The sequence below is a fragment of the Anomaloglossus baeobatrachus genome, chromosome 5 (assembly GCF_048569485.1).
Source record: "Anomaloglossus baeobatrachus isolate aAnoBae1 chromosome 5, aAnoBae1.hap1, whole genome shotgun sequence".
NCBI classification, from domain to species: domain Eukaryota; kingdom Metazoa; phylum Chordata; class Amphibia; order Anura; family Aromobatidae; genus Anomaloglossus; species Anomaloglossus baeobatrachus.
Window position 1 is genome coordinate 91,027,042 of NC_134357.1, and position 17,774 is coordinate 91,044,815.

The window sequence follows — 17,774 nt, forward strand, 5'->3', positions numbered from 1 at the left end:
AGCATCTCCTATGTGATGTATACACTAACTCCAGCATCTGCAATGTGATGTATACACCAACTCCATGATGTAGGGCTAGAGACCAGGATTCCAGTGATGTATCACTTACTGAACTGCTTGCTGCAGTTTTGATAAAATCCCTGTTTTATCTTCTGCATATCTAGCAGTTCTCTGAATGCTGAGCACTGTATAACCTTTCCAATATCACTGATTGGCAGCTTTCTCTGTGTACTGTTCAAAGGCAGTGAGCTGCCAATAAGTGGTGGAGGTCGGGTTATACAGAGCTCATGAATATGGAGGACTACTTGGCTGATAAAACAGCAAGCAGACCGGTAAGTGACACATTGCTGGTATCAGGATCTCTGCTCCTACATTATGCTGCTCTCAGATTAGCTGGTAATAACCTGGTGACAGATTTCCTATACGGTTATGTGCACACGCTGCATGTTTGTGATAACCACAAAGATGCAACATTTTGGGCTAAAATGCATCCAAAAAACGCATGCATTTTGATGCGTTTTTTTTTTTACCGCGTTTTTGACCAGTGCGTTTTTTAAGTAAAAACTATTGACTGGAAGAGCTCAAAAATGCTGGCAAAAAACGCATAAAGAGTTGACATGCTGCATGTTTGTGGTCACCACAAAGATGAAGCCAAAAAAACTGCAATGTGCGGACAGCAAAAATGAAATCTCATAGACTTTGCTGGGGAAGGAAATGCATGCAGTTTTGAGACCAAAAAACGAGGTAAAAAATGCAGCGTGTGCACAAGGCCCAAGTCTGCACTGTCTATGGATCAGACAGTATTGATAAATTTGCCCCGATGTGTGCTGTTTTTCTTAGTTATAAGGATGTTATGACTGACACGTGTAAATGATCTACAGGACGTCTTGTTTATGGTAAATGTACTTCTGTTCTAGCTGGAACCTGACTTTTTACTGCAATGGAGATATTTACTGTTCATAATTAGTAAAGCAATGTCACACAACGCCGAGATTCCTGACATTGACCCTCAGGTGATCTGCTCTGTAATGTAGATGGTGACTTTGCAGATCTTTGCAGATGAGGTAAATATTATCTTCAAAATATGTTAAATCTGCACAGGAAAGAGGTGCGAAATATAAGTTACATATGTAAGAATATAGAATTAGAAAATTGCAATATCAGAAGACTGACCAGGCATCAAGGCTTGGCCCCTGCCTTAGAGATGCCCCCGGACGACACCTAGGAACTGTGCTATATTTTTTTAGTAGTTGCTGTGTTTGTTTCTCCTATGCAGAGTGTCAAATCCACTACTGTAAAGTTGTCCACTACTAGCAAAACCTCTTCCCATTCCCCATATTTGACCCCATTAAAATAAAAAATAATATAAGAGCTTACACTCACCTCCCGTGCTGGCACGTTCTTGAGATGTCGGTGCTCGCATTCCTGTGACATCACACGAGCCCTGTGCACAATCACCACCGGCTTCTCTCTCATCACCTTCGGACGTATGAGTAATTGTCACACTAGGTACGAGGGAGTACCAAACGAAAGGGAACGGAAGCCCTATGTCAAAGGAACCCTGACCAAACCTACTGCTGGTCCCTAGCTGAGCCGGATACCGGATCCTAGATATCCATACTACTGGACTCTAAACAGATGGGATGAGCTTTTCGTCAACCCCACTAAACACTATAGACGACACAAGGAGGACACACGGGGAAAATGCATGAACTACTTATCTACAGATGACACAAGTAGAAGTTCATCAAAGTTTTCAGCAACGATATCACAGAGGAGTACAAGCCACCTGCTAGCAACCAAGGCTTGAATGAACTGAAAAATATCACCAGCACCAGTCCAAGGAAGGAAGCGGTATTTAAGCACCAAGGGAATGCTGATGATCAGCAGCTGGGTGGAAGGTGATCTCCTGCTCGTTTCAATAGTTGGAGAGATGAATCCAGCAGGATAGCTACCTATACCAATAAATACTGATAGCAGGAACAATAGAAAGTCAGGGAACATTCTGTGCAGCCAAACACTGTGACCTTCTATGGCCAGAAACCACATTACTGTCTGTCACCTGTGACACACCCGTGATAGTAATCAACAGGAAGTGAGAGATCAGCCGCAGCTGACTTGTGTTGATCTTTTCATATAAATCAAGGAGACTTATTGGGCCCCTTAGGCTCCAGGGCCCGGGTGTGATTGCAACCTCTGCTTCTATTGTAGTTATGCATCTCCTTCCACCATTCATGCTCTGCCCTTAGCCTTACCACTGACACTTTGTTATTATTAGACTTCATGGTTCTGGGAAATAAAAAGTTCACTATCCTCTGTACAGCCACCATCAATAGGTAATCCTATGCTCACTCCTGACCGTTTCCTTTTGGCCTCCATCAGGGTGACATATACTGGTGGGATTTGCAGAAGTGATTTTTCCGTTCAACTGTGATTGTCTCTTGTTGTCCTCTTTGAAGGCTTGAGCAGAGCGTTGTGTGGACTCTCCGCTCCACTGACTTCCTCTGTCCCTTCAGTGCCACAATTGGAGGTCTCTTATCCAAGACTTGGACTACACCCATCAAAACCTTCGCCAAGTGATAATTTTATGCAAACCTTAATTACTCTTTAAAGACAATATATAGCGCATAGTAATCACTCTGTTGTACTACATGCATAAATTAGCGAGCGTCTGGTTAGGGAAGGTCCAGATGAGGTGTGGTATAATATAAGGCTGTGTGCATTGTGCAAACGTTGCGTTCTTTAATTTTTCTTTTTCAGTGCAGATTTGTGAAAACATTTGATGGATTTCCAAATGTCAGGACATTGAATGAGAATCCCGAAGTCTGTGCAGACGTTGAGTATTTTCTCCTTGCAGATTTGGTGCAGATTTAAATCTGCAGAATGTTAATGCTTTCAGCGTTTTTGCTGCATATTTCATCCATACTAATGAATCGGCACCAAAAACGCTTGGCAGAAATGCATTAAAAACGTGGCAAAAAGATGCACTCTTTTTTTTTTTTCCAGTGCGTTTTACTGCCAAGAAATGGTACAGAAAGTTCTGCACCAAATAATTTAACATGTGAGCATACCCTAGGAGTCGCATGTCTACATATGCGGTCACCTATATCAGTCAGACCTGGAGACTGGTGGAAGTGGAATCGGCTCTATGTCACTGTATAAGGGAACTTAGTAAAACAATCTAAAAGTCACATAGATGAAGCACTTGTGTTACATAAGCCATCCTTCATGAGGTGATAAACCGAATGACTCAAGGAGTATCCAAAAACACTTCACTATTTACTGCCATTCTGAAAACCAAGAATAGACTCATTAAAGAGGCTTTCTAGAATTTATATGTAAGTATTAATAAAATGCAATATAACTACTATACATATTGGGATTCAGGTGCCCCCATACTCCCTTTGTCGTTCCTACATTTCTTGACAGGTCCTCTTCTGATTTGGTGTTGGTCATGGGGTCCATTGACCTTAGTACTATACGACCACTGTGCTACGTACAGGGCTATTGTGATCTTGTCACTAGGATGATCATCATCATTTTGTTAGTGGTAGTGGGGATTCATCTGCTGGTACACCAATCGATCCTGAGAATGAAAAGTGCCTCAGCATAATGAATGGGCCCTGAACCTTTAGTCACCCTTGTGTAAGGGGGACCTGCAGCTATCCTAATTCACCATTATGCACCCCCATCACAGGAGCTACTGTGACGCTTAAAGAGGTTGTCCACTACTTGGTAAACCCCTTCTCATTTCCCATGTTTGCCCCTGTTAAAATAAAAAAAGGTTATACTTCTCACCACTGCCATTGCAGTTCCAGCAGTGTTAGCTCTCGCTCTCCCAGGGCTCGTGAGGTTGCTACGACATGCGAGCCTCGCACCCAGTCATCGCTGGCTTCACTCTCCCCACCTTTAGATGAAGAAGTATTAAAGATGAATTGAAAGCTCAGGCTTCTCTTTCACTCTCTATCAATGTTTGATACGTCGGAAGGTGGGAAGAGTGAAGCTGTCGGTGATCGGGTGCGGGGCTTGTGTGTCATAACAACCTCACATGAGCCTAGGGAAAGCGAGCGCCGACATGGCTGGAACTGCACTGGCACCAGAGGGGAGCTTTTTTATTTTCATGGGGGCAAACATGGGGTATGAGAAAGGGTTGTCACATAGGTAATGAGAACGGGTTGTCACATAGGTAATGAGAAGTGTTGTGAATGTCATCTGAGTGGGTGCTGGTGTGGAGCTCCCTCTGGTGGCAAGGAATGGTAATGAAGCTAAGTTTGAATCTGTGACTCAAACTGGTGATGGAATTAATTAGGAATTCAGGAAGTCCTATTGCAGATCAGCCTAGTGTATTTAGGAGAGCATTTTCTGCCTGGCGACTGCCGGTGGAAGATGTTTCATGCTGCTTCTGAAGATGGCTGGGAGATTTTCCTTCAGTTTCTCCCATTTATTCTGTGCCTGAATCTACTCCAGATAAGTTTACTAGTTTCTGTGCTTAATTGCTGTAATTGCACTTAAGGGTGTTTCTGTTTGTCATTTTGGTCTGTGTTTTGGTTTCTTGTTTGTGAGGATCTGGCTCTCTGCTTTTGTGAGCAGGTCAGTTCCTCCAGCAAGAAAGGGAGCTTGCTCCCTGTTCATGTTTGGATTATTTGCACTTTAGAATATTGTTTTTGTTCTTTGAATTTGTTTCTTCCCATTATATCTGCAGTTCTGTTTAAAGTGTTTGGCACAAGCGTACCTGATATAGTGGGGGAGAGACCGTGGATCTCAATTTTTTTTTCTATCAGGAGTTTGGTATTTTTTGCAGGGTTTTTTGCTGGCCGCAATCAATTATCTTTCCTGTCCTGTTATATCTAGTAAGTTGGGCCTCACCTTTGCTAATCTATATTTTCTATCTGTGTATTGTGTTTTCTTACATCACCGTCGTTTGCATGCTGGGGGCTTGCTATTTCTTTGGGGACTGCTCCGAGGCAAGTTAGGATTCCCCATTTCTATCTTTGAGGTGTAGCAAGTTTCTCCGGCAGTAACGAGGTGTCTAGGTGTGTTAGGAACATCCCACTGCTACTTCTAGTGTTGTCCGATAGATAGGGGATTGCGGTCAGCTCAGTTTCCTACTACTCTTGTGGTTTTGTTTTTTCCTGATTAATGGGATTTTTTGTGATCGTCCATGGTTACCAGTTCATAACAGAGAAGGGGGTGTCACATAGGGAATGAGAAGGGGTTGTCACATAGGGAATGAGAAGGGGTTGTCACATAGGGAATGAGAAGGGGTTGTCACATAGGGAATGAGAAGGGGTTGTCACATAGGGAATGAGAAGGAGTTGTCCTAGTCGTGTCTAAGGGGTATTTTGCACGTTGCGACATCGCTAGCATCGGCTAGCGATGCCGAGCGTGATAGTACCCGCCCCCGTCGCACATGCGATATCTTGTGATAGCTGCCCTAGCGAACATTATCTCTACGGCAGCTTCACACGCACTTACCTGCCCTGCGACGTCGCTCTGGCCGGCGACCTGCCTCCTTCCTAAGGGGGCGGGTCGTGCCGCATCACAGCGACGGCAGGCGGCCAAAAGAAGCGGAGGAGAGGAGGTGAGGGGGACGTTAACATCCCGCCCACCTCCCTCCTTCCGCATAGCCGGTGGAGACAGGTAAGGAGATGTTCCTCGCTCCTGCGGATTCATACACAGCGATGTGTGCTGCCGCAGGAACGAGTAACAACATCGTATCTCCTATTGGTGCGACATTATGAAAATGACCGACGCTACGCAGATCACCGATTTTCAACGCTTTTGCGATCGTTTATCGGCGCATCTAGGCTTTACACGTTGCGACGTCGTTACTGGCGCCGGATGTGCGTCACTTTCGATTTGACCCCGACGATATCGCAGTAGCGATGTCGCAGCGTGCAAAGTACTCCTAAGTCCTTTAAAGAGGACCTGTCATCAGGTCAAAAGCTTATTTTATTCACATGGCTTCCCGAAATATTTTTTTGTTTAATTTCTGCTATACAGTTCTAGAAATATGATTCTTTTTATTTGGTGCTAATTTTTATGGTCTTTACCAAGGTATTGTGTCTCACAGGCAGGTCTTTATGCTGCTCAGTATAAGTACCCATTTCGCACCCCCTCCATTAGTAAAGACCATAAAAATTAGCGCTAAATAAAAACACCCACATCTCCGGAACCATATGGCGGATTTACAAAACAAACAATTGAATAGTCAGGAGAGCAGCGGGAATTAAATAAGAGCAAAAAAGCGCTTTTCTTTCATTGGTTATTCTGATTTTTATAAAATAATGACATATTATTAGAGATACCTTCATGTTATACGACGGGAATAACCCTTTACTATTACAGGTGGGTTTATATTTTTAGAGGGTGATAAATTCATCTTTTTTTCAGCTAATAACGTCATAGGTGAGGAGAGCGCCTTCTCCCAGTTATTATCTCATTTGGCCAAACACTCTTTATGGCTTGTCTGTATGAGCAGCTCTTCATTCCTTATCACAGTAAGCACACAGTCAATCACCACCATCAACAAAGGTGTTGACACAAAGCAGCATGTGACTGAGCCGAAGCAAATAAGTGCGGTATCTGTGGAGATCTGTGTTATGTCACCTAGCTGCTCCGCTCCCAGATGAAGAGATCTTCTCATTGCGGAAAGTCAACTTTCTCGACCACAGGTGACTAACAGATTGGGCAGCACGGGTTAGGTTTCTCATGCTTCACGGGCAAAATTACCCTAAAATTCAGTGGAGCTAATACACTTCCGGCTGCCCGATGTGATTTCCTTGTGGAATCTGACCAGAATCCACGTAAGTAAGCGACACATCACTTTTTACGGGGTTTAAATCCATGGTGCAGATCCCTCCAAAATCAATTTTGCATTGTCATGCAGATTTTGGAGCAGATAATGTGTTACAATCCATGTGACATTCACGCTGTGTTAAATTTTTTAGTATTATTCTTTTGCTCATTTATATAGCGCTATACACACGTGATCATCACTGTCCCCATTGGGGCTCACAATCTAAACTCCCTATCTGCATGTCTTTGAAGTGTGGGAGGAAACTGGAGTACCCGGAGGAATCCCACAGTCACAAGGATACAAACTCCTTGCAGATGTTGTCCTGGGTGGGATTGTAACCCAGGACCCCAGTGCTGCAAGACTGCAGTGCTAACCACTGAGCCACTGTGCCGCCCAGGGTTGGTGAGATATTTTAAATGTCAGCTCAAATATAAATGATGAAAGACGAAGAATAGTGATGTCTGATTTGTAAAATAGATAGGAGCGGCGTTGCTTTTGGTTTTCTCCTGTCGATCTAGTAGTATCATTATTATGTTATTCTCTATATAAATAGCTAATGGATGACATTTTTTATATTAAAACCAAACCTGATCACTTTTTTTCTAATCTTGAGGCCATTATATATATTAATGATTTCTGTTTGCTTTTCAGAAGCAGTCCCATAATGCGGTTTCAGGACTTTGCTGAGCAGCTGCAGCATTCAAGTGAGGTAAGAACATGTCTAGCTGTATATTATATGTATTGTGTGTTTCTTATTGAAGATACATTATCCCTTTAGATTCCCTTAGTAGAATGTCAGCCATTCCTTATACTTCATGACATATTATTTATCACAGAATGACATAGAATTGCTTTTTGTAGACAATGTCTTAGAAGGTTTACACATGATTATTTTTGCCCCAGTCAGAGCAATAGTTTATCAGGATAATTTCCCATAATTCATCTTCCTTAATTATTTGATAAATATTTACAATTAAAGAAGTCCAGTGCTTTACACTGATAAGCAAAAGGGTAACGATTAGGGATGATGATCGAATACAGGGCGGCACGGTGGCTCAGTGGTTAGCACTGCAGTCTTGCAGCGCTGGGGTCCTGGGTTCAAATCCCACCAAGGACAACATCTGCAAGGAGTTTGTATGTTCTTCCCGTGCCTGTGGGTTTTCTCCGGGTTCTCCTGTTTCCTCCCACACTCCAAAGACATACAGATAGGGACTCTAGATTGTGAGCCCCGATGGGGACAGTGTTGCCAATGTATGTAAAGCGCTGTGGAATTAATAGCGCTATATAAATGAATAAAATTATTATTATTAATTATTACCTCAAATATTCGGCTTCGCAAATATTTTCCGAATAGGTCGCCGCTATGCGAATATTCGATGCGCAATGTAAATCTATGGGAAGTCCGAATAGTTCCGAATAGTTATTCGAGTTTCTCATTCACTTACATTGCGCATCGGATATTCGCGAATAGTCGAATAGCGGCGAGGTATTTGGAAAATATTCACGAAGCCGAATATTTTAGGTATTCAATCATCCCTAGTAATGATGTTTTGAACTTTTGACATTCAGACTCCATAACGCACCATCTACTACAGCTTTGAGCGTGAGACTACCTTCATTTTATAGACAATTATCTTGGCTATCTCATACATAAACTTGACTTACAACTATTTAGTATATGATTAGCTATGTAGATTCTTGTCATGTCACTGAATTGTTACTGTTTTGCTCCTGGTGGTGGAAAAATATTTTTCTTCCTGTGTACTATACAAATTGAAATCTGTTCTGACATTCGCTAATAGCTCAGTGTATTATTAGGTTGATTCCCAAACGAAGGGTCACTGGTGCAGCCATGAAGAAGATTTCCCAAGAACAGAGAAACAGCACCATCCAGCTCATCGATAGCGGTCTCTCAGCCAAGAAAATTGCCAAACTGCATCATATGCGTGCCATGACATTTGGAGAATACAAAGTGAAGTCCGTCCATCCTTTCTAAAGCCAAGAGATGGACGTCCAGGCAAAATATCAGAGTTGACCGGTCAGCTGATCACAAGGTCTATCAGCTCTGGTGCGATAAACACGGCAGTAGAGGCAGCTTGTGTGCTTCGTAATAGTGAGATCACAGACTTCCATGCAAGCACCGTGCGACGTATGTTACACGAGTCTGGAATGGTGGCCCGAAAAAAGGTAAAGAAGCCTCGACTTCAATACTGTCATAAGAAGCGTCAGCTCGAGTTTGCAAAAAAGTAGGAAAAGTGTACAGTAAAATATTGGAAATAGGTGATTTGGAGTGATAAGATGAAAGCCAAGAGACTAGGCTCTGATGAGTCTGGAAGAAACAAGGGAAAAAGGGACTAACGGATCATGAAATTTACGGAGCTGTGAAGTCTGGTGGAGGAAGTCTGATGATATGGGGTTGTTTCACAGCCAAAGGAGTAGTATACTTGACTAGGATTGATTGTGGTCTCAGTGCAGAGCTGTATGCGAGTATCTTACAAGATGAGTTACTTCCTACACTCGAGTACTATGGGTAAGAAAAGCACGATATAGTGTTCCAGCAGGACAGCAAGCCGAAGCATACATCGAGGTTGGCAAATAAATAGTTTACTGATAATAAAGTAGAGGTGCTGGATTGGCCCTGTAGTCTCAAGACCACAACCCAATCGAACATTTGTGGGTAGAGTTGAAGAAAAACTGTATACATACCCAAGGGAGCCGACCAATATTCACCAACATTGGGAATGTGTAGTAGACATCTGAGATCAGATTTAGGTCGAGACATGCTTGAATCTGATTGAGAGCATGCACAGAAGGATTCAGGCAGTGCTCAAATAATACAAATTAAAAGTTAGATTTTAGGTGTAAAACAGTAACAATGCAGCGACATGACAAGAATCTGCATAACTAATCATATGCTAAATAGTTGCAAGTCAAATTTATGTGTGAGATAGCCAAGATGATTGTCTATAAAATGATGATTGTCTCATGTTTGACGCTTTATTGCATGATGAGATATGGAGCCTAAAAGTCAAGATTTCAAAACATTGTTACCCTTTTGCTTGTCCTAGTAGATTTGTTCCATCCACACCTGATTGCTTCTCACACGTTGCTCTTCATTTTCTCATGGGGTCCTTAATTTAACCTAGTTTCACCTATTTTATTTTTTTTACATTTCTTTAACCTCCATCTTTGGTTCCCAGATTTCACCTCACATTTGCTGGGAGCTTTGCTAATCCCATACCCATCATATCGGCAATCTCTGTGCTCTGGTAACAGTGTAATACATTTATAATACATTCAGGGAAGATGAATTATAACTGTGTGACAGGAGCCATGCCATCGTCATCAGTAACTGTGATATAAATCTATTACGCTATTGGAGAACTTCATTGACACAGTCCTTCCAATTCATCGCACATTTAGTTCTGGTGACTAAGATAATGACCTCCTTGCAGACAATATTAAAGCATGTAATTCACTTAGGTCATGAAATCACATGATGAACCTAACTGTAGAGAAGTGTGCCATGAAGATATAGATAGAAAGGAACAAGAAAATAAGATAATACCAGCTGAATTCTATGAATTGCACTGAAGTACTTTAAACTATTAGGTTGGGGGTCACACGAGCGTATAAAAAAATCAGCCCAACTTTCACCCACAAGAGTAGGACAAGTGAAATCCGTTTGATATTCCATGTCATGCGAGTAGTATGCAAGTGTGCAATTTTTTTTTTTCTCGCCCAGCATCCATATGATGTGTTATTTTTTTCTCAGGAACTGTTATTCTACTAGAAGGTGGCCCGATTCTAACGCAACGGGTATTCTAGAATTTACGTATTGTGTAGTTAATGTATGATTTTTGTTATATATATATATATATATATATATAATATATATATATATAGATGTTGTTGTGTGTAGTTGCCAGTGTTTGTGTAGGGCGCTGTAAATATTCTGGGTGTTGTCTGGGTGTGGGGGTGTGTGAGAGCGGTGTTGTTTGTGTGTTGCGTTGTTTGTGGAGCGCTGTGTGTCTGCAGCGTTCTGTGTGTGTGGTGCTGTGTGTGTGTGTGTGGTGCTGTGTGTGTTGCGCGGTTTGTGTGGGTGTGGAGTGCGTGTGTGTGTTTTGGGGGGAAGGTATGTTTTGTGCAGTGTGTGTGTTGCGCGGTATGTGCGTATATTTATGTATACCGCGATGTTTGTGTGTTGGGTGTTGTGTGTGTGCAGCGTTGTCTGTGTGTGTGTGGGTGTCTGTGTAGGGCGGTGTTTGTGGTTCCCAGTGTGTGTGTGGTGTGTTGTGCGGTGCGCGTGTGGCGGTGTGTGTGTGTGTGTGTTTTGGGGGGAGGTGTGCACCCCTCATCGTGCTCCATCCCCCATGCTGCGCACCCCTCATCGTGCTCCATCCCCCATGCTGCGCACCTCCCATCGTGTTCCATCCCCCATGCTGCGCACCCCCCATCATGCTCCATCCCCCATGCTGTGCACCCCCCATCGAGCTCCATCCCCCATGCTGCGCACACCCCATCGTGCTCCATCCCCCATGGTGCGCACCCCCTATTGTACTCCATCCCCCATGCTGCGCATCCCCCATAGTGCTCCATCCCCCATGCTGCGCACCCCCCATCGTGCTCCATTCGACATGCTGCGCACCCCCCATCGTGCTCCATCCCCCATGCTGCGCACCCCCCATCGTGCTCCATCCCCCATGCTGCGCACCCCCCATCGTGCTCCATCCTCCATGCTGCACACCCCCCATTGTGCTCCATCCCCCATGCTGCGCACCCCTCATCGCACTCCATCCCCCATGCTGCGCACCCCTCATCGTGCTCCATCCCCCACGCGATGTGTATCATGGTTACCAGCGTACACCGGCTCCGTCACGATCCCAGCATCGCAAGGTTATGTCCGCCGGGGGCGGGGCCGAGTGTGCCAACGTGTGGCGGGGGCGAGCGGGCGAGGCGTCAGCGTATGCCGGATCCCTGCACATGTGTACCGGGAGCCGGTGTACGCTGGAGCGGGCGATGCGTGCGGAGGGCCGGGTGCTGGCTCCCTGCACATGTGTACCGGGAGCCGGTGTACGCTGGAGCGGGCGATGCGTGCGGAGGGCCGGGGCAAGCAGCTAATCCATGCGGGGGGCGGGGCCAGGCCAAGCGAGCGGCCAATCCGTGGGGGGGGGGGGGGCCAGGCCGAGCCCAGCGGCCAATCCGACAGTTGTCACTGTAATGACACTATAACGGTGACACAATTTTGGAGCAAGACAGACAGACAGACAGAATAAGGCAATTATATATATAGATAATCATTTACAGGACCATTTACAGTGTTCTCTGCTACAGAATGGTAATGAATCTGTAAAATCGGGCGGGCGGCATACGGATGGTCCGTGTGCTGTGCGGTTTTTTTCTTGCACCCATAGACTTACATTGGTGAGACTCCTCAAATTTACAGATCCACTCACAGCCTGCTGCATGTTTTTTATCATCTTGAATACGGGTGAAAAAAAAATTGCAGATTTGCTGCGCTTCATTGAATAACATTGATCCGTTTGGATTTTTTGCATTGCACTCATCCAAGTTATACGCTCATGTGAGCGAGGGCTTAAGGGTACTTTACACGCTGTGATATCTGTACCGATATCGCTAGCCAACACCCGTCACACGTACTTACCTGCCCTGCGATGTCGCTGTGGCCGGCGATCCGCCTCCTTTCTAAGGGGGGCGGTTCGTGCGGCGTCACTGCGACATCACACGGCAGCCGTCCAATAGCAGAGGAGGGGCGGAGATGAGCGGCCGGAACATGCCGCCCACCTCCTTCCTTCCTCATTGCCGGTGGACGGAGGTAAGGAGATGTTCGTCATTCCTGCGCTGTCACACATAGCGATGTGTGCTGCCGCAGGAACGACAAACAACATCGTACCTGCAGCAGCAACGATACTAAGGAAAGGAGCGACGTGTCAACGAGCAACGATTTTTCACGTTTTTGTGCTCGTTGATCGTCGCTCCTTGGTGTCACACGCTGCGATGTCTGTAACGGCACCGGATGTGCGTCACGACGTAACCCTGACGATATATCGTTACCGATATTGCAGCGTGTAAAGCACCCTTTATAGTTAAGTTTGTTTTTATATAGTAAGTATGTTATTGTGTTAGTCTGTTAGTGCAAATGGTATTTAGCAGTGATGAGCGGGCAGAGTTGGACAGTAAGCCATACATACACAGCCAATTTTCTGCAGTCATAATACTTCTTTACCATACTTCCATATGCCTCCTATTTAATGAGAACCTGTCACCAGATTTGTCCCCTATAAACTGCAGCCACCACCAGTCAGCCCTTATATACAGCATTCTAGAATACTGTATATACAATAAGTGCCATGCTGCTTTGTATAACGTAAAAATGCGGGGCGGTCGGATCCGATGGACATCTCTGGTCTCGGTCCGCCTCCCGTTTTACTTCCATCACCATCCTCCTTCCCTGCTCCGTGTTGATGAGGCGTCCTACATCATCCACACAGAGGCCATCATTGCTTTACTTCACATGCACACTTTGATCTGCCCTGCTGAGGGCAGATCAAATTATTGTAGTGCGCATGCGGATAGTTTTTGACCTTTCCCCCGTGCTTGCGCATTACAGTACTTTGCTCTGCCCTCAGCAGAGCAGATCAATAGAGGGACTGTGTGTGGTTGACATAGGACGCGTCATCGACACACATCTGGAAAGGAGGATGGCGATGGAAGGAAAAGAGGAGGCGCCGGCCCAAGAGCAGCAACGTCCATCAGATCCGACTGCCCAGCAGATGACTATACTAAAAGCTTTATTTTTTCTGTCATACAGAGCTTCCTGGGCACTTATATACAGCTGTATATAAGAGATCACTCGTGCTGGCCACAGATTATAGGGGAAAAACGTGGTGACAGGTTTCCGTCAATAACAAGTTATACAGAGTTTTTATTTTTAAAAATGGTGGCATACTCTATCAGGTACCTTATGTACAGAGACATTATTCCCTAGAAGCATTGTTTGTCATTATATGTCTTTCCCAGGGGTGAAATTTCTGTTAGGCGCAAAAGACATTAATATTTCATTTTTCTTTAAGCTGTTTGTATAATATATTTAACATTGAATTATAAGTGCTGTGAGCTGATTACTGAGTACTGTGTGTCTAGGGGCAGCCTTCCACGTAAGTCTGCCTTCACACATCCATATGACTAGCCTTAGTGCTGCCCATTTTTTTGACGGACCGCACACTGACCCAACGAGTTTCAATGATCCTTACACACATCAGTTGTAAAAATGTGTCTGTGAGTCTCGGAGCACACTTTTTCTCATTAGTTTTGTCTATCAGACTTGGTCACTAAAGTTTGTGGGGATCCACTTAAAAAGTATGAAGCACAGAACACTTTGTACTTCAGAGTCCATCTGGGTTTTATCCGTTTTTTTAACTGATGCATTGTTAAGAGTCAATGGATAAAGAAAGTTCAGACAGCCTACCGGCCTCAATGAAATAAAATAGAAGCAACTGAGAGGACACATGAGTAGTGATGAGCGAGCACTGCCATGCTCGGGTGCCCGGTACTCGTAACGAGCAGAATAACTTTTGAACGGGTTGCACTCATTTATCGAGGATAATGGAAGTCAATGGAGAACTTGAGCATTCTTCCGGACGATTTTTCCAGGAAAATGCATTGACTTTCATTATACTCAGTAAACGAGTACAACCCGTTTAAAAATTAAACTGCTCATTACGTGTACCGGGCACCCGAGCATGGCAGTGCTCGCTCATCATTACACCTGTGGAAAAATGGATCAGTTCCTTTAGGAAGGAAACACTCCTACGGATGTGTGAATGTAGCCTAAAGGGCAAGTTAGCCTCAGGGTCAGGCCTGAATATAGGATTTTGCAGCAGAATTAAAGGGAACTCATCAGGTGCAATATGCACCCAGAACCACGGGCAGTGCTGTGTCCATATTGCTACTCCCTGCCTAACTGTTCCTGTATACACTAATATAGATAAAGAGATCTTTAGAAAAAGTATTTCTAGATATCTTTTATCTTATGCTAATGAGCGTGGGGACTAGTCCCAAGGGTGTTATATCCCCCGACTAGTTCGCCCTCTTAGCATGTTAGCATGCCCAGTGGGGTGTACTAACATGCTATTCAATGCAGCATCACCAGCGGTGACACACGTACCTGTGTTCGCTGTCACCGCTCTTCTGTATGCCGGGCACTTGCGGTCATGCGCAGTATGAAGCCGAGTGTAGGCGTCCCGGCTTCAGAGTGGTCTAGTGCACATGACTGGAAGTGCCCGGCATTCAGAAGAGCGGTCACAGAGAACACAGGTACGAGAGGCACCGCTGGTGATGCTGCATTGAATAGCATGTTAGTACGTCCCTATGGGCGTGCTGCCATGCTAAGAGGGCGGCTAGTCTGTGGATATAACGCCATTGGGACTAGTCCCTGTGCTCATTAGCATAAGATAAAAGATGTTTAGAAATACTTTTTCTAAAGATCTCTTTATCTATGCTACTGTATACAGGCACAGTTAGGCAGCGATTAGCAATATACATCCAGAACTGCTCGTGGTGCCGGGTGCATATTGCACCTGACAGGTTCCCTTTAAGTTCAGTATTCACCATTATTTTCTTTTAAGATATAAGTTTCCATGTGACTTTTTTATTGGAAAGATCTCAGTAATATAGGCAAATGGGAGGTTTGTAATCGGAGCGTCTGACAGTATAGATCAAAAATTGTTCAGGTGAATAAAAAAAATGGTAGGAAAACCTAAAATAAAAAACTGTATTTCAATACCTGTGATTTCTCCTGCACAGGCTGCGCTGGTGGTCTTCACCCAGATAGCAATTAATGATGACTTGTTCTACATTCACATGACTGATGAGGTCCAACAAATGGTCAGATCACTGAGCTTTGAATGAGGTTCAAGTCAGCTACCTGTTATCCAGTCACCTCCACAGTCAAGTGACAGAAGTACAGGACATCATTTTTGATCTAACTGAGACCACCAGAGTTCCCTGCCCTGGAGCCAGGGACATGAGAGGAGGTGAGGATGTGGTTTTTAATTTTTTTAGAACAATCCCTGACCTTAAAGGTAATCTGTCAGCAGGTTTTTCCTACCTCAACTGAGAGCAGTATGATGTAGGCAAGGAGATACTGAATCCAACGATGTATCACTTACAATGCCTTGCGAAAGTATTTGTCTCCCTTGAATTTATCAACCTTTTCCCACATTTCAGGTTTCAAACATAACGATTAAAAATTTTAATGTAATGGTGAAGAATCAACAACAAGTGGACACAATTGTGAAGTTGAACAAAATTTATTGCTTATTTTAAACTTTTTAAAAAAATAAATAACAGAAAATTGGGGCGTGCAATATTATTTGTCCCCTTTAAGTTAATACTTTGTAGTGCCACCTTTTGCTGCGGTTACAGCTTCAAGTCGCTTGGGGTATGTGTCTATATCAGTTTTGCACATTGAGAGACTGAAATTCTTGCCCATTCTTCCTTTGCAAATAGCTGGAGCTGAGTGAGGTTGGATGGAGAAAGTTTTTGAACAGCAGTTTTCAGCACTTTCCACAGATTCTCGATTGGGTTCAGGTCTGGACTTTGACTTGGCCATTCTAACACCTGGATACGTTTATTTGTGAACCATTCCATTGTAGATTTTGCTTTATGTTTGGGATCATTGTCTTGTTGGAAGGCAAATCTCCGTCCCAGTCTCAGGTCTTTTGCAGACTCCAACAGGTTTTCTTCAAGAATGGTCCTGTATTTGGCTCCATCCATCTTCCCATCAATTTTAACCATCTTCCCTGTCCTTACTGAAGAAAAGCAGGCCCAAACCATGATGGTGCCACCACCATGTTTGACAGTGTGGATGTTGTGTTCAGGGTTATGAGCTGTGTTGCTTTTACGCCAAACATATCGTTTGGCATTGTGCCCTAATAGTTCGATTTCGGTTTCATCTGACCAGAGCACCTTTCTCCACATGTTTGGTGTGTCTCCCAGGTGGCTTGTAGCAAACTTTAAACGACACTTTTTATGGATATCTTTGACAAATGGCTTTCTCCTTGCCCCTTTAACATAAAGGCCAGATTTGTGCAGTGTACGACTGATTGTTGTCCTATGGACAGACTCTCCCACCTCAGCTGTAGATCTCTGCAGTTCATCCAGAGTGATCATGGGCCTCTTGGCTGCATCTCTGATCAGTCTTCTCCTTGTTTGAGATGAAAGTTTGGATGAACGTCCGGGTCTTGGTAGATTTGTTTCCATTTCAATATGATCGCTTGCACAGTGCTCCTTGGGATGTTTAAAGTTTTGGAAATCTTATTGTAACCAAATCCAACTTTAAACTTCTCCACAACAGTATCCTGAACCTGCCTGTTGTGTTCCTTGGTCTTCATGATGCTATCTGCGCTTTAAACGGAACACTGAGACTATCACAGAGCAGGTGCATTTATACAGAGACTAGATTACACACAGGTGGATTATATTTATCATCATCAGTCATTTAGGACAACATTGGATCATTCAGAGATCCTCAATGAACTTCTGGAGTGATTTTGCTGCACTGAAAGTAAAGGGGATGAATAATATTGCACGCCCCACTTATTAGTTATTTATTTTTTAAAAAAGTTTAAAATAAGCAATAAATTTCCTTCAACTTCACAATTGTGTCCCACTTGTTGTTGATTCTTCACCATAACATTCAAATTTGTATCTTTATGTTTGAAGCCTGAAATGTGGGAAAAGATTGAAAAATTCAACGGAGCCAAATACTTTTGCAAGGCACTGTACTTGTAGTTTAATGGCTGCATTGCTTCTGACACAGTCAGAATTTTAGATTTATAAATGCAGCAGAGCTGAAAAAGCTGTCCCCTCCCATATCAATAGCAGGCTCTTTATGTACAATGTCTATAGATAGTCAGCTGCTTGTCACAGCAAGGGATGTTCCTGACTAGCT

General features: G+C 44.0%; 1 protein-coding gene across 4 annotated transcripts in view; it reads left to right on the forward strand.

Moving 5' to 3' along the window:
- Window positions 1-17,774, forward strand: part of FAM13C (family with sequence similarity 13 member C) — a 218,460-nt gene that overhangs the window by 140,207 nt on the left and 60,479 nt on the right. For 3 of the 4 annotated variants that reach the window (XM_075348701.1, XM_075348704.1, XM_075348702.1), the window contains exon 5: window positions 7,451-7,508. In XM_075348701.1, the coding sequence (XP_075204816.1) occupies window positions 7,451-7,508 (58 nt within the window). The remainder of the gene's footprint in view (window positions 1-7,450; window positions 7,509-17,774) is intronic. The other variant, XM_075348703.1, reaches the window with a different exon arrangement.